Genomic DNA, 20,624 nt, shown 5'->3' with positions numbered 1-20,624 from the left:
CCAGATCCTACTCTGGCTTCAGACCCGTGGCCTAGAGATGAAATGCTCCACAGAAGAAAGAGCCGTTGCCCTTTCCTAGCCCAATCACAGGATTTCAGGGTGCTTTACCCACTCCCCATTGTATAGAGTAGGATGCTGAGGCACCGAGGAGGAATTTACTCACCTAGGATCATAGTAAAGTGGTTGCAGAGATAACTGAGGGATAGAGGCCTGAAGCCCTGGCTGCCAGTCTCCTCCTCTAGCCACCAGAATGGCCATTCTGGGTAATGGTCCATCTAGCAGAGTATCTGGTCTTCCAATGGTGGCTGGTGCCAGCTGCTTCAAAGGGAACGAACAGAAGGAGGCAACTATCAAGCGATAAAACCAGTCCCAGCTTCTGGCAGTCAGAGGCCGAGGCTAGGGCCATCCAGAACATGGGGTTGTGTCCATGACCACCTTAGCTAACAGCCAGTGATGGACCTAGCCTCCCATGAACTTATCAAATTCTTTTAAAAATCTTATTATAGCATTAGCTTTCACAACATGCCCTCAACAAGTTCCACAGGGTGACTGCGCGCATTGTGAGTACATCCTTTTGTTTTAAACATGGTGCCTATTCATTTCATTGGGTAAATAACACTTCCTTATTCATTTTCTCCACACCATTAATGATTTTATAGACCTTTATCATATCCCCCTTAGGCATCTCTTTTCTAAGCTGAAAAGTTGTAGTCTTTTTAATCTCTCCTCCTATGGAAGCTGTTCCATACCCTTAATTATTTTTGTTGTCCTTCTCTGTACCTTTTCCATTTCTAATATATCCTATTTGAGATGGGACAACCAGAACTGCACACAGTATTCAAGGGTGGTATACCACCCTTGTGGCATGATATTTTCTAATTTATCCCTTTCCAAATGGTTCCTAACATCGTTACCTTTTTTGATAGCTGCTGCACATTGAGCAGATGTTTTCAGAGAACTATCCACAGTGACTCTACAATCTCTTTCTTAAGTGGTAGCAGCTCATTTAGACCCCATCATTTTGTATGTATAGTTGGAATTATGTTTTCCAAGGTGCATTTAGCAACACTGAATTTCATCTGCAGTTTTGTTGCCCAGTCACTCAGTTTTGTGAGACACCAGACCACACTCCCCCCCGCCCCCGCGCAGTTGAGAGAACCCAGAAGTGTTGACTGCCAGGCCCCTGCTCTCACCACTTCGGTCCTCTGAGCCACACAGGCTGCTGCAGAGAGCTGTTTGGGATAATCCAAGTGCAGCTTAGCCAACGAAGGCCCAGTTTATTTGTTTGCCTTTGGGACAAGAACCGAGTGGGCAGCGCTCCAGCCTGGCACCCAGAATTCTCTAGGCACCGCCCCAGCACACTGGCGGTCAGCCTCCACCACCTCTGGGCACATGTACTTCCGGAACCACAGCTCCAACACTGGCAGCAGGATGGTGCAACTTCACCCCAGCTCCCAGAGCGCTTCCTTTGGGGGCTGAGCAGTGGCAGCCGCTATGGGCTCGCTGCTTCCTCTGCACAGAGCCATGAGGGAGGGGGAGGAGAGTGGTATCAACACAGAGATCATTTGCTAGAGGACTGAGTCTTTTATTCTTTAAATAACATTTTGAATGCCCCCTCCCTAACCACCGGCAACAGCTCAGGCCATCAGTGCTTCCCTAGCATGACACTGGAGCTCACCAGGCACAGGCACCAGAGCATTCAACAAGCCACACCTTGCCGGGGGCTCAGCACTGAGACCTAGCAACGTAGGGGAGGTGCCGCAATGCCATCAACAGCCACAAGGGGGCAGCACAGAACAGATTGTGTTTTTTCCTGAGATGATTATTTTAAAAAGCTCCACCTTTGAAAAATAATTTCCCTCTAGCTCTTCTCTCACATCCCCCCCTACACTGGTCTAGTCCTGGGCAGACCCCGCCAATCACATCAAAATGAAGATGGAGCTAGTTTGAGCAGCCCCAGAGCCATTGCCACTAGATTTTAGCTGAGGCCAGTAAACTCAACTTATTTGTGACCACAGGAGGGTGTAAGTGCTAAAATGCGGGGGGGAGGGGAAGGGAGAGAAGCAGCCAATGATTTGAGATGCCCAGAGGGGCCGCAGAGGCTGCACCTAGGCTCACAAAGTGCTTGCTAAGAGGTTTTGCAGCTTTTCGTGGCAAAACACTATTGCAGCTGCCCTTCCAAGAATTGGGGAGAAAGGGGCAGGCTCTTTGGAGCATCCCAGGCGATTGCGCCATCCAGGACTTGCCCCCAGCCAGTAACAGCCATTCCAAAGCAGCGAGCTGAGACTGTCGCCAGTTCAGATGAGGTCACAGGCACCATGGCTTCCCCCACTGGTTCTCAAATGCTACACTCACTAGCTACACACCTGCCACAGAGAGGCAGCCATGCCAGGGGTGGGGTGGGGAGACACATGGCAGCCCCAAGAGGGGAACTGACTAATCATCAGGGAAGAACCCTGAGCCCCTCTCCAGCCTCTTCCACTGGAGAATCTCCAGGTCCTTTACTGTTGTCAATGGACTAAGCTCCTCACACATAAGCATGTGTGCACTGCCCTGCAGGGTGGGTTGGTGGTGTTATACCCTTTCAGAGGGAGAAACTGAGGCACAAGGAAGGGACAGGCACTTTGTCCAGGGTGATGCAGCAACCCAGTAGCAGAGCTGGGGATAAAACACCAGGTCTCCCAGCCCCTCCTTCCTCTGTGAGTCCAGCTACGACTCCAGTTGGGAGTGTAAGTTGGCCGGATGGAACTGCCCAAGCAGGGAGCACCATTAGCTAAGCTGGGCTTACATAGGGAAACAGACAGGGAATCTCAGGGAGCAGGGGATGTGATTTCCTTGGGAAGAGGCAGATGGGCCCCTGCCCCAGGTTCTGTGCCCTGCCCCAGAAGGAGACCTGTACCTCCCCACCCAGCTCCGCCCACAGGAGGAGGGATCCCTCCTGCTCATCTTCATGTCCCGTCTGGCCCAGCTCCCTCCTGGCTGGGGAGGGACTGGCTGGGGTACAGGGCAATTCTGCTCATGGGGGTGCTGAAGCCTTCAAGCGGCAAGAAGTCAGAACGTGCAGCCCCTGGTAGTCACTGAGGGAATCATGGGGTCCAGATCTTAGCAGTAGAGAAGAAGGGTTTATGAGAGTCTGTGTCTCCTGGGGAAGGGCGGTGGGAGCCCCTGCAACTGCTCCAGCAGTGTCAGGAGGTGTGGGGGGAAAAGCACTCCCCACTGCACAGTCTGGGACCAGGGAACACCCCCTCCCAGCTGCTCCTCCATGCAGTCTGAGACCGGAGCCCCCTGCTGGCGGCTCCCATTGCAGGCAGGGGAAAGCGCAGCAGCAGCCACCCCAAAGGCACCATCCAAGGGTCTCATGCAGCGCATGCAACTTCCCCCAACTTCCAACTGCTCAGGGAAGGGGGTTCGGGTGGAGAGCCGGGGGCCACGGAGGCTGCTACAAGGAGAAAGATTTCCCGAGCCGGCTCTGCTCCTGCCAGCTGTAGTGCCATGGCTGGGTGAGTGGGGTCCCATCGGGCGTGGGGAACCAGGGGCGGCCCCCTAAGTCAGAGTCTGGTTGCTCAGTCAGAGCACACCACCAGCTTTCCCGAGATCTTCAGGTCATCGAAAGGCAGGAGGGCGAGGAGCTGTCAAGGCAAAGGGCATGGAGAGATCAGGGTTAGTGCTGGAGAAGCCAGGGGAGAGCATGCTCCCTGGGAACTGAATGCATCTCAAGCCGGGGCCAACACAGCCCAGGCACCCCAGGGGAAGTGCACAGCTAATGGTGGGTTAGTGCTGATGAGAGTACACAGCCCATCGCCATGCCGCTCTGAGCGGGGTGGGGACAGACAGGGCAACTGCAAGCTCCCCTACAGCTGCCACTCCTGCCCTGAGCCCTACAGCGCCTCCTGCTGCACTGGAGCGCCCACCATCTCCAGCACTCCTGTCCCAGGGCCACGGCCTCCTCCCTGGACACCCCACCACGTGTTTCCTCGCAGGAGAGCGCATGGACAGACTCACGTCGTCATTGCCGTCGGCCAGGTCCTGGGCGGTCTCGTCTTCCATGTTCCTCAACAGGGTGTCAGCCCCCGAATGGTACAGTATGGCTGCCATGGCGGCGTCCTTCCTGCCCACAGCCAGGTGTAGCGGGGTGCAGCCGTTGTACATCAGGGCATCCACGTGGGCCCCCTTGCTGAGCAGGTACTGAACTGCCTCGCGGTCACGGCTCTCCACTGCCAAGTGCAGGGGCGTCTTCCCACTTGTGCCGTCCTGCAACCAGCAAGTGCCCAGGGCGTTAGAATTGGCCCTGCTTTGTCCCGCCCCCGCAGCCGCCAGCGTAGGGCACAGGGAGAGGGAATGGAACCCCGATGGGGCACACAGGCTGCATCACAATGGGCACCTGCCACCAGCCTGAAGGGGACCTGCTGGCCCTGCCCCCTGCCTGCCACCAGGCAGATCTGGAGACTTCTCTCTGCTCAGGAGAGCAGTGGCATGGAGCTGGGAACCTCCACTTGGGAGTCTGGTGCCCACCAGGGCCCATGCCCCATCAAACTTGCTGCCACCTGGGGAACCAGCTTCCAGAAACTGGGAGGCTAGAGGGACTCCTCAGGATACTGATCTGGGGAAGGTGCACAGAGCAATATAGCTGGCAGTGCCAAGGCCAGCTGCCCTCACCCACCAGCCTGTGTACTACCTGGACGTTAATGTCAGCTCCACTCCGCAGCAGCAGTTTCATCAGCTGCAGGTTCCCCTTCAAGGTGCTGATGTGCAGACAGGCTAAGCCTGGGGAGGAGAGAGACCCAGAGGCAGCTATTATTGTACTGTATTCCTGTAGCACTGAGGAGCCCCAGTTGCAGACCAGGGCCCCATTAACTAGTGCCTAGCACAAACACCGAACAAAAAGACGGTTTCTGCACCCATCACACGCCTACCCTGCAGCTACAGAGATGGGCACTGCCTCTGGCACCCCTGCCTTGCTCCTCACCTTGCCAGTTCTGGAGCTGCAGGTCCTGCAGGCTCCTTCGAGGCTCTGTGCTCTCCCCTGGCTCCTGCAGCAGCAGCTTGGCGCACTGTAGGTTCTGCTGCTCACAGGCCACATGCAGAGGGGTGTTGCCGTTGCGGTCCTGCAGGGCCAGGTTCACCCCATTGTGGATCAGTGCCCTCACCACGTTGGGCTGCTCAAGGTACACGGCCAGGTGAAGTGGGGTCTGTGGGAAGCAAGACAGTAAGGGGTCAGGGGCGGCATGGGGAGGACACAGGGACCCCACAGGTTGGGGCAGTTGGCAGGGGATGACAGCAAGGCCATCATGCAGTGGACCAATCCCGGCAGGGCCCATGGGAATAGTAGAAGCTACCAACCCCACAGCCTCCCCTAGGTGGGGGAAGTGGGAACACTGCAGACTTCACTCTGAGGGAGGGTTGGGGGGAGATCCGGGCAGCTCCACCCGCAGGGGTGCTCATGTTGGCTTGGAGCCTCTGAGAACTATGGGGCTGCATACAGTGCCAGCCTGAGTGTCTGCATTTGCAGGGTCCTATCTGGGTACCCCACACACCAGCCAAAGGCAGCTTTCTGCATGACTTGCTTCAACCAAGGCACCCCAAATACCTACAGTGCTGACCCTGGGGGTGAGAGCATCACAGAACCCGGGGGGCCTAGGCACTGGGGGGTGTGGGGAATGGCTAATCTGGACAGGTCCACCTGCCAGGCCATTCCTGAGGGCTGGCGGGGGATGACCCGGATTGAAGCACACGCACACACCTGGAACAAGTCGTTCTGGATCTCGAGCACCTCCGTGGGCAGGTGGGTGATGCAGAAGAATGCCAGTGCCGGGAAGCTATGGATGATTGCCAGGTGCAGCAGCCTGCAGAGGAGGAGATGGGTCAGTGCTGTGGTTCCCACATGGCGCCAGCCTGTCACTCCCACACTATTACCCCACAGAGAGAAACACTTCCATGCCCCCAGCTCTGGAGCTGGGAGAGGAACCCCTCAATGCCCATGCCACATCAGCCTGGCACAGACATACCCACCCAACCAGGGGAGCGGATCCCCAAGTTGCCCAATTCCTGGTGTCGGGCAGAAGGGAATGGAGCAGCTCCCTGCCAACATGGGCCGCTTAGAGAAACAGGTTCAGTGATGGTGGGTTCACCGGCCTACACCCACTCTCCACACAGACTCTCCCCAGCACAGGCAGGGTGGGCCCACATCCAGAGAGGGATGGTTCTATGGCCTATTTGCAGGGGTGTTACCAGGTGACACTCACTCTTTGCTGCTTCCAAGCATTCCCCACCAGAGCTCAGGACAGTCGCCCCCACTGCAGCCAGCCCGGGTGTCCCATGCGGATACTCTAGATGGGCAAGCAGATTGGGGCCCACAGAGAGGCAGCCTGGGACAGATCGTGGGCAGAAGGGACCCCATTCATCCTAGGAGTCCAAAGATCCTCACAGACAATAGAGGTCCCCCCACCCCTTGCCAGCTCAGCAGCCAACAGAGAGGTAGCTAAGGAGGCCAGAGTGAATCCCAAGTCCTATTAGCAGAGTGAGGGGATCCTTATGCCCCTGCAGAGCCCATGAGAGCTTAGCCCTCCAGCTCCTGTCTGAGACCCAGACCCAGTAACCCATACAGACTCTCGGAAGCAGGAAGGGTAGAGTCGTTCCTGCTGGGACACAAACCCAAGGGCTTAGGGAGCCTGGAATACATCCCCCAGACCCAGGGAGATACTGCAGCAACGGAACCACAACCTAATGCTGGCCAGCAGCTGGTAGGGGAATTCCACTCCCTCCCCCTCCCTGCAGCCACAACACTTCTGCTTTCCTGGCTCAAGGGCAGGCAGCAGGGGCGTGGGACACAGCGCGGGGAGGGATCCAGGAGATTAGCCAAAGACCACCTGCCATTCTCTGGAGTCCCAGTGCTAGGACAGCAGCCAGAGCTGGATTCTTCAAATACCCTCATCCACTGAGCCAGAGTGATTTGCCCCAGCTCTGACTGGTCTGGGAATGAACTGGGCCAGGGTCCACAGGAGGAGAGAGAAAAACCAGAACTGGATTCCCAGCCCCCCCACCCCGAATCGGAGCACCAGTGCTGGGTTAGGGGGCACGGCTGACCAGATGGAACTATATCTACCAGGACTCAGCACCCGCCACTGTCTGCTAAAGCCGGCAGCCCCACCTGGGCCCAACTCTCAGCCCCCACAGAAACCTGCGCAGAAGACTGGAGCCCAGGGCGCCAGACACCAAGAGACACGTGTGAGGTCCCACGAGCCGCACTTGTGCGAGTTTCACACCGGTCCTTGTCGCACCCTGAGCAGTCAGAACAAGAGTGAGAAACTTGAAGGGAATTTCCAGCCCCGCACAGAAGGCCTGTCATTACTTCAGCGCCAAAAGCCACCCCCAAGCAGAACCATGAACCCCCCCCAAGCTCCCTCGCTAGCCAGACCTGGCCCCCATCCCCCTGGCTTCTGAGCACCTCCAAAGCATTTAAAGATAGAAACAGTAACTCCACTCTGGCTTCAAGGCCCCACTCCCAGGCTGCGGGACAGAGAGCTGGGTTAGCATGTACAACGCAGGAGGGGTGAGAATGAGGGGGTGGTTGCATGTGTGCTACAGGCTAAGTCAGAGGCAAGTTTTGCATTTCGTTCTGATCACAGTGAGGTCTCTGATCTCCTGTGGGAGGCAGTTCCAGCCTAAGGCCAGCTCCTGCCAGAGCTCTGGCTCCCACATGGTGCAGGACGGCCCAGTGGTGCGGGGAAAGCTGATTGCCAGGAGAGCTAGGTCCAACCTCACGGGAGGCTCTGCACATACCACCACAGGGTCCTTGAACTGGACTCGGCATTCCCAGCAGAGCAGAGCACCAGGCTGATGCAATGGTGGGGATGGTGGCTTTGTTAGGGGCCCGTTAGCACACTGCTCTCAGGGCAGGTGGCTTCACAGTGTGTTGCAGTAACGGGAGCTGGGAACGAGCGAGGCAGCGTGGCCAGCTTGGGGGTCTCACTGGAAAGGACACAATCTTCTGGCTGGTTGCAGATGGGAGCAAGGGGGAAGCCACTGGGGCACTAAAGCACTGAGGAGTCCCAAAGCCGCAGGGGGAAGTTATAGAGGAGGTGCCAGCAGTGCTCCGTCACACCTGGGCTCAGCTTTCACCAGCTGCTCCCTGTCCAGGTGCCACCACGGGCCAGGCATGGAGAAGCTGCTGTTCGCGAGTAAGATAAGGGGTGCTGCTCATTTACTGGGGGCATCTCAACCCGTCTGGTCTCAGCAGCTCCTCTAAGGGGACTACTGCAGGGTAAAGGCTGGAGTGCTGGGGCGCCCCCAGGGGAGCGCATGGAAGGTGGAGGGACTGGTGTCCTGGATGACACACTGGGCCTGGTGGCCGACGTGACTGGTAGGGATGGAGGGAGGGATTAATTTGGTTTGGAGGAGTTCTACAGGGGGCAACTTTGGTGCCTTCTTCTGGGCACTGCTGGAAGCTTATCCCGACCTCATTGCTGAGCAGGGACAGAAGTTCGGGTCTGTCAGCAGCCAGGATCCAGGGGACCCCAAGCTGGTCCCCTTCAGGCAGAAGGAGCAGCAGGAAGAGCCAAGCCAAGCGTCTGTGCCTTACTGCATTGCCCCGGGGGAAACCCCAGATCACATGGGCATGGGGAATTCCCCTGCTGCACTGGAGGGAGTGGCCACCCACTGTTTGAGCAACAAATGGGGATGGGGGAGGGGGCCCCCTGCACAGCTAGAGCTCCCAGCGTAGGGGGAAGAGCAACTGACAGCTGTGCATGTGGGGCATTCAGCAAGGAAAATACCTTCTGGAACCAGCTTCTGGTTGTCCGGGGGGTGGGGAGAAAAGAGAGAAACAAGATTTCCACTGGATGGCACTGGGGGAATGGGGGCTGTGGGGGCTGCTGGTCAGGACAGAGGGGCATTTGCAGAGCTGTGTGTAGCTCAGCAGGCATGGCAGTGAAAGCATCTGGGCCCCATTTACCTAGCAACTGCACCATTACTAACACCAGGGAAAAGGCACTGGGAGACTACCAGGCAACCTCAGTGTAGACAAGGTCCTTGGTGGCTCCTGCAGCTGGGCCTCCCTCTCCATTTATCAGGGACAGCCCCTGTTTCTATAAGCCAGCTCCCACTGCGTCCCTCCCAGTCCCCCTGCCTGCAGCAGGGCTATAGGCGTGGCCTTGCTCCTCAGCTCCTAGGCACTAGATAAGAAGTCTCAGCAGACGGGACATGGGACTTTCCAGGGCAATTCTGACTGAACTTTAAACTTCTGCTGCTTTCACTTTTCGGAGCCAAACAACTCCCAGGGGACTGAGGCCAGGCCTGGCGTGAAAGTACATGGAACCCTCTGCAATTCCTGCCAACCAGTCCCCACCCACAGGAATCCCCCACCTCCCCAAAACACATGCACCACGTCATACCCAGAACTGGTAGCTGGGGAAAGGTGGGCCAGTCACACGCTTAAGGCTGAAAACCCAAGTCTGTCGATCCACCCCCAGCTCTCAGTAGAACGGTTTGGGTTTAAGGCGACTGCGCTGCGTGACCCTGGCCAAATGAGGGGACTCACCTTCCCTGCCTGTAAAACGGAGGGAATACGACTGCCCCACCTTTAAAGCCCTGTAGAGTTCTTTGAGGTCTGCCATGTAAAGGCACTAGGGACATGCAGTGGGTTGCTAGTCTTGCTGAATCAGTGCCTGGGACTTTCACCGGGAAGTTGGTGCCATCCAGGACATGCCTAGTTGGGAGTATTTCTCCTCCCCCTGCACTCTGTCTCCCAGAGTCTCATTTCTTCCTTTTTTCCCCCCTTCATCACGTGGCAGTCCTTGACTTCCTGAAACAGGCATAGAGATCCCAACTGTCTCAAGTCCTCCGCGTGCAGAGCCAGAGCTGAGGGATGAGCCAGTGGCATGAGAGGTTGGTGCCTCGGCCCTGTTACAGAAAGAGGCGTCATGATGATGCAAGCGAGGGGTCAGGATTATCTTGTGCCAAAGTGGAAACCCCCTGGCCCTGCTAAGCATGAGGCACAGAGGCCTCAGCCTTGTTTACTCTTTCCTAGACCTCAATATTGCCAATGATGACCGTACAGCTCCAAGAATACCACTGGCCTGGCCAGCTGCCTCACCCCACAGCCAAAAGGACAACACCCAAACTCACACCTGAGGAAGAACTCGATGTAGCTGGAAAGCTTGTCTCGCTCCCTAACAATAAATTGTCTCGCTCCAATAAAGATATTTCCTCACCCACCTTGTCTCTCTAATACCCTGGGACCGACATGACTACCACCATAATTATTAACATAAAGATGACTTTGTTGCCAAGCAGTTGAGGTTGCCACCCCCCCGCCACACTTAACACAAACCCCAAAAGCAAGGAAATGGGCAGGCAAGCCACCAAGCAAAATATACCCTCTACTCCTTCACCTGCAGGCATGTGCCTTCCCACAGCTACCATACACCACCAACCACACACCGCATCCTTAACTCTGCCCCTCTTTCACCCTTCCACCAGCTCATTTCCCCCCCAACGCTAGCAGTTGTGGACGACTGATGTAATAAGCTGTTGTGTTGGGAAAGGGATGTGTGCAGGAGGGCAGTTAAGGGGGCTGATGGAACTGCAAAGGGCGATGGTAGTGTGGCCCTGTAGATAGGTCATTCAGACCTGCCACCAGTCTGCTAGGTGATCTCGGGCAAGGGGACCCTTCCCCTTCCTCAGCCTCCATTTCCTCTCACACCATTTGTTTCCCTGGTCTATTGAAATTGCCAGCTCCGTGTTTGTCCTGGGGCCCACTTGTGTTAAGCACAATCTCAGCTGGGGCCTCTAGGTTCTATTGTAGCAGAAATAATAATATTGTAATGAACTAGTCAGACAGGCAAAGAGAGAAGGCAGATGCAAACATACATTCATCCCCACCCTCTGCTGCAGGGAATCCAGAGCACTCAGCTGTGGGTCATAGCATCTGTACTGCTCCCTCATGGGGATTTGAACCCATGAGAAGGTAATGGAGATTATTTTTTAGCTTAACTGGGAGAGACCCAGTTGGAGCAGGAGGGTCAGAGTTCTATTCCTGAAAATCTTCCAGGGGGCTCAGCATACAGCACAGCCACTGCTGTGACATCGTGGATGGTCCTGGATTAATTACAACACAGCCTGACTTTACACAGAGCTTTGGAGGGTTCTACGCCCTGCTCCAAGCAGCTCATGGACCTGAAAGAGGGAAAAAGCAGAGGAGAGGATGACTCGAAAACTATGGCTTCTACGCTTGGGGGGGCAATCCCAATCACATGGCAAGAAAAGCTTTAGCATCCCCACAGATTCATTGCGGTTAGAGTAAGGGACTAGGATCCTGGGCTCTATTCCCACTTCTGCCATTGACTTGCTATCAGACCTCGGGGAAACACTTAGGGTTTGTGCCTCAGTCTCTCCCCCCCAAGAAATGGGGTTGGTAATACAGATCCCGATCTGGGAGGGGCTGGGAATCTTAATTTATTCCCATTCGTAAAGGGCTTTGAGATCCCTAGTCAGGTGGCAGTGCCCTGCAGTCCCATCCATCCACTCAGCCTACAAGTATCCAGAACAAGGGATCAAACAGCTGACATTATTTGTTTTATATAACTGCCATCCCCACCCCCGCTTCCTGCCCACACGTTAGAATTCACACTCTTCTCCCTCTCTCCCAGCAGAGGCATAGGAAATCATGCAAATATCAGTGTTTGCAGTAAACACTTGATTGTTCATGGGAGGAAACAGAGCCAGCAGCAGGAAGATTTGGAAAACAGAGCACACATTCCTGAGGAGAGCAGCCGGGGAATTCCAGTTATCCTGTTCTCCCTTTTAACCTGCCCTGCTAACCCCTTCCTCAGAGAACTGAAACTACCCAGTAGGAACCTTTACCACACAACTGGGCCAATGCATCTCACACCTGATCTACGGCATCGCTGCTATTGCAGTCCTGGGCTCCCCACCCACAGCTCTGATGGCCCACCTCACTTCTGACCCACAGCCTCTGCCCTCCCCACTAATCCAGCCCTGGGCTCCCCACACACATTTCTGCCAATGTCCTTCAATCACTATCCTCCAGTTTCAACAGCAGGAGATGGTTTGGGGTGAGGGAGAAGACAAGCATGGGATAAAGACGAATGGAAAGTTCCCTGCTAGAGGCAGGGGCCAGGCATGAAAAATCCACTCACCCAGGAAAGTGGGAATCTCTCCTGGGCGAGTGCTTCAATCTCTGCACAGTCTGAGCTACCACTAAAAAAACCCCACATCTCCAGCTTTTACGTCTGTGACATGTGACCGATGCAATAACATCTGAAGAGAGACAGCGCCAATGCTGCTGCCGGTGTTGGGGGAAGGGGCATTGCCACCCTGGCTGGCACCTGCAGGCCAAACCATCACAGCATAAGGCTCTTTGTGTATGAGTGAGTCCTGTAAGAAAGGCCACGCATTCCAGAGTCCTCTGCTCACTGTTTTCAGGCAGGCAACGATCTGATTCAGGAGAACAGGAAACTCAGCCCCCATCTCGCATGCCATCCCGGCAGACGGCTCCGTTTCTGGAGCCAGCATAAATCGATTTAGTGAGACAACCAATAACTCATCTATTGTGTGTGTAGTGGGAGGTGGCAGCAATTGTTTTCTGGAAGGATGGCCTAGCATGGCTTGACTGATTTGATGGTGGTGCAGAGTCCAGAGACCGGCATCTTTGGTCCCCAAAATAGTTGGGGTACCCGACCACTAGGAGATCAGGCAGGAGGAGCTATGGCTCAGGGCACCAATGTATTTCAGCCTGGCTCATAGGCTTAGTCCAGGGCATATTTTTCCAGGCCTGGGGCTGTGTGAGCATGTACCCCAAGCCACCCTCCCCTGTAGCCTTTTGGCCTGCCGTTGGGAAGAGCATCTCCAACTTGGTACATTCCAGGAAGGAGGAGAAAGAGAGTCAGCTAGGGAAAAGGAAGCAGGAGGCCTCTTTATGGCCTTCTTATGGGGAATAGGATCCCTCCCTTCTACCATCCCAAACCTCACAGAGGGACAGACTTTTTAAGGCCACTACAATCAATGGGAGGAGGGAGCACCCCAGAATAATGGAGGAGAAAAGGAGTGAAAAATGGATGTACAAGCACCACAAGTTCAGACCGGGCTAACCTTCCTCATACTGAATGGTACCCTACTCTGTGGGCAGCCCCAGTGAAAACAACAGGATGACTCAAGCGTGAGATACTACCCAACATAAAGGTGGCAGAATCTGGCCCAGGGAAGCCCCATTAGATCCCATCCAGGATTGTTCCCTGTTGCAGATTTACTAACCTTTTGTTTGGTTTTAAGCCTAGGTAAGCCTAGAGCTGGGAGTGTCCCTTCTAAACAAGGGCAGCTGGCCTCTTGAATCCCCTACACGTGCAGCCCAGAACACATGACACAGCAGTGGAATGTGCAGTCTAGTGATTTCCTAGGTGAACGAGTTAGTTAGTTGGACATATGATCGGCCTCATATAAAGACACTGGCACCTCTGGTTCCAGACTGCTCGAAACGAGAGAAAGTTACGTTCACAACGCCAAACCCCACCTGAAGGAGATATTCCGTGTTCTGTCTGACCAGCCGAAGAGTCAGTGGTTAGAAGCATAGACGGTAGAGGTGGAAAGCCCTGTTTGACCATCCAGTCCTGCAGGGGCCAGGGAAGGATTGGTCTCTAATATTCATTTATTACAGTTTGACTTTGAGCTACTGGGGCTTCTAAACCGTCCCTTGGGAACCGAGCTCAGCCTGAAAAGCTTTCAGTGTCTGGAAGCTTTTCTGAGATTCAGCTTAAATCTCCATTTGCTTAATTCCAACCCATCCCCTCCTGGGCAGCAATGTCCTGCAGAGAATGGCAAATTCACACATCTTCCCCCAGTCATCCCATAGCCAGGCTTTTTAAATCTTTCCCCATAACTTAGACTGCCTGACCCTTCTTTACTTGCCCTTCTTTGAACTCCAACTAGCTTGCCCAGGGTTCTCCTAGGGCCAGTGATTCTTTTCCCTCTTTTGCACATACTGTGGTGTGAAACTGAATGGCATAATCAGCACTATGAACGCCCTCCCAGAGGGGATGAGCGAGCATTAGTGTAGGAGCAGTGACTCTGAACGTGCACAATCTCGGCCATGCTGCTGCAAGAACACTGCTTCAGGACAGCACAATAGGTCAGGTGCTGGCAGCTGGTCTCTTGCCTTCAGTCACTGTGGGGAGCTGCTGACCTTGCCTGCATCTCTGAGACACTCAGCGGGGGGGCATAGGGCACACAGTGATTACTGAACAGTTGCAAGCAGCCCAGAGCCAAACATCCCAGGCAAAGCAAGAAAAATGCCCATCACCTTTAGCCACCACCACTCAGAGAGAAGACTAGAACTGCATCGCCTCTGGGACTGGGACCGGGGCCGGGACCTGGATTAACTCGTGAACCCACCTTGATCCCTTGTTATCAACCCTCAGTCACCAGCACGTGATTTCCCATCAGCAGGCACGACACTAACTGCACTTCAGGGGAGGAAGTGAGGCTTCCCCTCCTCCTCTGAGACACCACAGACAGACCTCGGTGCTACCAAAATAGCTCTGGCCCCATTTCCATATGAAGGAACCACCGAGACTGTTTCCCAGGCAGCGGGCTGAGCTGGGGACCCCCAAGCTTTGCCCAAATGAGGGGGCTGCAGACACCATACCCCTACTTTGAAGACAGTGGCTGCAACCTGCTCTTGCATATGGAGGTCAACCCTGTGAGAACCAGGGCTCCCATCATGCAATAGGGCTTGGTTATGCAGGGCAAGATGGAGCATTGCAGGCTGGGACATGTAGTCTACTCATCCAAATGTAGTTGGAGATTTCCAATAAACCCATTGGTGTTGGAGGCATAGGCCTTGGCCTGGTGGAACTCCAGGGGCCATGTTTTGGCTGCCCCGGAGTATTAGCCCAAGAGGGTGAGAACAGGAAGAGGAAATACTTTTGACTTGGAACACATGGGGGAAACTGAGGCATAACCTCCATGCCAGTGGATCCACTTCATCTCTACGGGGTGGGGGAAGCAGTCAGCAGCACTTTATTAGTGGTGGTGCAGGGGTTGCCCAGAGCAGGAATGTGAATGAAAATCCTATCCCATCTCCCATTAAAAGCAACAACAGGCAGCCTGCTCCACTCCCTTTCTGCAGCTCCCTGGTGAGGGCGAGAGGCAGGGAGTTTTTCCAAGTCACTCCCTAAAGAGAGGGTGAGTTCATTAGGAGCCCAGGACACAAATAAAGCATTACTTTCTGGCCTGCCCAGAGCCAGCCAGACCTTTCCCAGGCTGGAAAACCCCTCTCCAACTTCCACAGAGAGTCAGTCCCCTGGGATCCAATTTAGCAGAGACAAACTGTCAGTTCAAGAGGCAAAGCCGGACATTACCAGGCAGAGGATAATGCTGGCATGCCTGGGAGCAGCCCACCATTTGAGCATGTCTCCTGCCATGTCAAACAACCCCCAGCTAGAGCTCAACCAACATCTCTCTGTCCTGGCTTGTAGCCCCCTGCTATTCCAGAGGTTAGACTCAATCTCACCCACCCAGTTCTGCCGACACATCTCAATCCTGACCCACAATCCTCCTTGGCATTCCTCATTCCTGACTGCAGTACTTCTTGCTAGTCCAGTCCCTGAATACTCCCACCCCACAACTTCGCTGATCCCTCACTCCTGACCTGCAGCATTCCTACTATTCCAGCTCTGCCAATGTACCTCAATCGTGACCTGCAGCCCCCCTGCTATTCTAGTCCTGGCTTCTCCAAACCAGAAACTACCAATTATGCAGTAGATTTTGTAACTCAATCAAATGTTCACCAAGGATTAGGCAGAGGCCTAACTCATTTCACTTGTGATCAGACCCATTTCTCTAGGGCAGACTGGCTAATACGTTAACCCCTCCTGCCTCATCAGAGCTCCTTCTTGTTTTCAGAGCAGAGCTGGTTCAGTTCTGCAGGCACAGTTTTGCCCCAATCTACATCAATTATACCCACTCCTTTGAAGCACGTTTCCATGAGAGGCTCCTGATAGGATTTCAACAAGCTCATCTCTGTCTCCACTGATGAACTTTCATCACAAGTGTCAGACTGACGACAGAGCTCCCGGTGACACATAGGAAAGTGCATCGCAGGAAAGACACGGGGCACCACAGCACATTCTACCCCCACCAGCTCATGGATGGTTCACCCACTCAGGATCAGGGACTGAATCAACACAGACAGCTGAAGAAACAGGAACTACTAGCTCTAAGCCCTGGACTTTTGTGTTCATAATTAGAATGGTTACAAGGAAGTGCTATTGCTCAATGAACCTTCTGAGAAATCATCAGCTGGAGGTTCTAATGCTAGCCCAGGCTCTGCCTCACAGGATGAATTCAAGCAAGGCACGTGATGGGACAACTGCAATTCTCCTCTTGCTGCTCCTGGGCAATCTACAACCAGAAATAGAAGAGGCCTATTGGGTCATCTTCTCTGCCTCCCTAGAACAACAAAAAGTAACTCTGGGCCCCCTCTGGCCCCTTTCATTCATTATTAGCCTCATTTTACACACAGAAAAACTGAGAACACAAGGGAGGTGCTGAGTACTTGTACCCCTACTGAGTTCAACTGGAATTGTGAGTGCTCAGCGCGTCTGAAAATATCTCGGCCCAGGTCTGTCAGGAATAGCCTGCAGGAGTCCAGCCTCACTGCTCTAAGCACTACAACACACTCCCACCCAGAGTTAGGGTCCAGGGATATATCCCAGGAGCTCAGACTCTGTTCCACCTCTCTAAGCACTAACTCACAAAGGCCTCTCCATAAGTAGCAGACATTTTCCCCTCTCACTCTTTGAAGATTTCCTGTTTTAAATTGCACTGTAAAGGAGAGAGCGAGAGCACATGCACTAGCGCAACTGCAGCCATTTGCAGAACTCTGGAAAGCTGCCTCCTGTCGGGAGGGAGCGAAAAGTGCCACCACTGGTTAATGGCTTCTCCGGTTAGCGGAAGGCTGATGATAGGGTCTGATGCCAGTATGAAAAGCAACAGGTTCAGGCACCTTACAAGATGGAACCAGATAAATCAGCAGAAGCCTCTCCAACGGACTCCATCTCCTAGACACGGTGGGGAATGGAAAACAGTGATCCCCGGCACACACCAAAGTCACAGCACTTAGGGCTTGTCTAGATGAGGAAATCTTCCATCAACCTAGCACTGTCTACACCCAAGATTAGGTCAAACTAACTACAGTGCTCAGGGCATGGAAATTTTCACAGCCCTGCACGACATGTCAATCTGATTTGTAAGTGTAAACTAGGCCTTAGAGAGGCTAATAGCACCTAAAGCTGTAACAGAGGAGTAGAAGAGATACAGGGTTAGGCCACTACCTCTTTAAGTGCACAAAAATCCCTTACGAACTGAATCAGCTTCAGCCACAGAATCTGCAAAGGCATTTTAGGTCCAGGAATATGAGCCACATGTTATGCTGTAGCCAGCTTACCCATATACCCCCAACATAGTTCAATCCAGCTGCATAGAGGGAACTAAAGTGTTTCATAATCAGGTCTTCTCCAACATAGCGGATTTGGTCATGTGGCTACAACCTAAAGCAGGTGAGTCATCTCCCTTGCTGCCAGAGTTTTGGGCTTTTGAGTTTTCACAGGTGAAAAGAGCAGATTTTTGTACATGGAACCTGCCTCCCATTTTCCTGGCAGCCACAAAACAAGAAGAAACTCAGCTTCTCACTGGCACATGGATTTCTGTGTCATTCCGACCACACAGCCCATCCAGACCCCTAACTCTGTCTGCATGTCCCACAGCTCAGACCTGAGCAGTAAATGGATTTGTGCAATTTCTTTTTTCTCTCCACTTGTTCCATTTCATCTGGCCCAGTCTTAGATTAATTGTTAAATACCCAGCACATTTCATTGGGGCGGAGAGCCTACATGTGACTCTGAAAAAGAAGAAAAGGATAGCTCTGGGAGATGGGGCATGGAGTCTTCTACTGACAGTCCCCCAGTTACAATCTGACTTTGAAGTTTTGGGGGCACTGGTGATCTCTAGAGACCTAGATTTTATCTTTGTGGTTGGTGTCAGACTCAAGCAGTTGCAAGCGGTGAGGGGAGACAGGGTAGGGAATGGGACGCAGAACCGCTCACCTCTGAGGCACGGGTGTCAATGAGACTGTAGAACAGCAGTGCCTAGAAGTCATTTGCATTTAATGGCTGTTTGGTGGCCCTGTGTGAGATGAGCTGCTCAGGTCCCAAGGGACAAGTGTCCACATCACAGCCACCACCACAAGCAGGACTAACTGGCTCTCCTGCTCTCAGAGGCCAAGGACAGACAGGGCCACAGAAACTAGTCTCCCCTCCCTGTGGTGTCCCTCCCGGGCCTGGGGGCGAACAGCACTAGCCACAAGGTCACTCACGTGTCGCCATCCTCCGAGATGTAGGTGAGTGCCTCCAGCTGCTGCTGGCTGAGCCCCTCCAGGGCTTCTGCTTCCTCCTCGGGGAGTTGCCCCAGCGCGGCCAGGGGCTCGGTTAGGGAGGCCGAGCCATAGGTAGAATCGATCCTCTCCTCCGCTTCCAGGGCGTCTGCTCCCTCTTTGCCCAGGGGGCCGGAGTCCTTCTCCCGCAGCGTGTTCCCCAGGACCGGGGGGTGCTCCCCTTCCTCCGGCGGGCCGGGCAAGGAGCGGATGGAGGGGATCGAGTAGATGCCCGAGTCACATTGCCCTTCTTCCAGCTCCGAGCTCTCCTTCCTCTCCGAGCCCCGCGTCCCAGCCATGGTGCGAGGACAGCGGGCGCGCAGTGGGGTCACTCACCCCCCAAGCACCCGGCGGAGGGGGCAAGAGTCTGCGTCAAAGGGAGGCCGGGGGGGGGGGGATCTGGATCTCAGCAGGAGCGGGGGGAAGCCGGGCTGGGCAGGGGGTGCAAAGGGGGGAATCTGCAGCGGGCTTGAAGGGGAAGAGGGACCAGGAAGGGGGCGCTTAGCGGCCTGGCCGGGGCAGGGTCCTTGGCCGGAAGGCAAGCGGGGGTCGCGGCGGTCTCATGCCCGGCGAGCGAGCCGGAGCCGAATGGAGCCTGCCCTGCCGAGCGCAAACCTACCTCAGTGTGAGCCCAGAGCCCCGCCTCCCCTAACCCGGAAGGCGCTTCCCTCTCGAGCCATTGTCAGCTTGCGCCACGCCTCGCTGGCCTCGGCAGCTGCCGGGATTCCCCCGCCACCGGCACGCCCCCTGGCAGCCTGTCACGCTCCCTCCTGTCCTGCCAGCACCTCCCGGCTGCTGACGCCAGCCCCGGCGCTGGGCACCCCCTCCCAGAGCCAGCGGGATCTCCCCCCTTAGATCTCCCTGCGCTGCCCCCACCCCCACTGCGAGGAGCCAAGCTGCTAATATCCTTCGCCCCCTCCACCTTGAAGGGCTGTTTCCATGCGAAGATTAACACTGGGAGGGGGGCATCCTTTGTGAATCTGGGCCAGTTTCCGTCCCCGGCTTGGGACATGGCTGGCTCCATAGGCAGCACAGCTTAGCACGCAGCCCCTTAATGGGAAGGGCAAAACAAACAACACTTAGAAAGTCTCTAGGGTGCCACAAGGACTCCTCGTTGGGTTTTTTTTTTAAAGAAAGCTTCGTCTTGCGTCCTCCCTCCAGGGCTGCCTAAGTTTGTGTGTGTGCGGCTATGGGTGAGAGAAAATCCGTGTGAGTGTGAAAGAGATGCTCTGTGGGCCCGAGATGTTTACCCAGCCAATTCCCAGCTGTGGGTTGCATTTGTTAAGCTGTTCTGGGCCTGTCTCCTCCCTCTGGTGATGATTTCGGACTCCTTAAATAACAGACCCGTCTGCGGTAGACGTGAGCAGGGAGCTGACTAGGCTGTGTGGGTGACAAGGCTGGCATACGAAAGTGTGTGCAGGAAATTATACTGAAAAAGCCGTTTATCAATGACACTGGTAGGAGCAAACCAGATTTGCTTTACAGACATGCATGTTTTAACCAATTTAGCCCTATAGGATCTAGGCCGCCTATGTAATGGGATGTGTCAGCCAACATTACACATAGTTGGTGCCTGTAATCTCTGTCTAGCTCTATAAAATTATCCTAGTCTACAGATACAGAGGCTAAAGCACAGAGAGGTGAAGTGGTTAACCCAAAGTCGCACATTAGTGACAGCACTGGAAATAGAACTGGGAGTCCTGGCTTCCAGACTTGTGACTGTCTAGACCAGAGCTATAACCACTGTATAACAGTGTCTCTCAATGCTGCACATCAGCTTAGGTATGGAGGAAATCTCTAAGGTCCAAACTAGGCCATCCCCCTCACCACAGCCATTACAGGATTGTTCCCTACCATGGATTTGCCCAGACTTTGTCCAGTTACATTTTCAGGGCTTCAAGCAATGGGGCTTCCACCCCTTTCCTTGGAAGAGAGTTGGAGGTTCAGCCTGTTTTGCTTTTCTCAGTTGCATCCATAACTTCTAGATCTTCTGTCTTGGAGACCACAATGCATCTCTTTCCCTCCTGAGGGTTTACACGTCTCTGATGCCCAGAGGTAGTTAATTCCAAGAGGAAGACGTGTCCTACCACAGAAGGGGGGAAAACTGATGACACAGGAAATCCAGTAGGGAGATCTTTATGCCAGTCTAATTTACCTGGGAAGCACTTGGGCCCAGATCCTG

General features: G+C 54.4%; 1 protein-coding gene across 1 annotated transcript; it reads right to left on the bottom strand.

Moving 5' to 3' along the window:
- Positions 1-1,564: 1,564 nt before the first annotated feature.
- NFKBIE (NFKB inhibitor epsilon) lies at positions 1,565-19,068 on the bottom strand. Its single transcript, XM_054022411.1, has 6 exons — positions 18,386-19,068; positions 5,741-5,843; positions 4,967-5,189; positions 4,676-4,764; positions 4,003-4,251; positions 1,565-3,629 (listed from the first exon to the last, which is right to left on the bottom strand). The coding sequence occupies exons 1-6, from the start codon at positions 18,739-18,741 to the stop codon at positions 3,564-3,566; spliced, it is 1,086 nt and encodes a 361-aa protein (XP_053878386.1). The 5' UTR covers positions 18,742-19,068; the 3' UTR covers positions 1,565-3,563.
- Between the last annotated feature and the right edge of the window lie 1,556 nt (positions 19,069-20,624).

Source organism: Malaclemys terrapin, chromosome 3 (assembly GCF_027887155.1).
Source record: "Malaclemys terrapin pileata isolate rMalTer1 chromosome 3, rMalTer1.hap1, whole genome shotgun sequence".
NCBI lineage: Eukaryota > Metazoa > Chordata > Testudines > Emydidae > Malaclemys > Malaclemys terrapin.
Note: the sequence above shows the minus strand (reverse complement) of the source record. Positions and strands in the feature narration are given on the sequence as shown.

Bases quoted from the DNA above. Each gene is read 5' to 3' on its own strand.
- NFKBIE (XM_054022411.1), bottom strand. From the start codon at position 18,741: ATGGCTGGGACGCGGGGCTCGGAGAGGAAGGAGAGCTCGGAGCTGGAA. The intron at 5,190-5,740 runs GTGTGTGCGTGT...TGCTTCCCACAG, and splicing joins TCCAGAACGACTTGTTCCAG to ACCCCACTTCACCTGGCCGT. The intron at 3,630-4,002 runs GTGAGTCTGTCC...TTGCCTTGACAG, and splicing joins TGGCCGACGGCAATGACGAC to CTCCTCGCCCTCCTGCCTTT.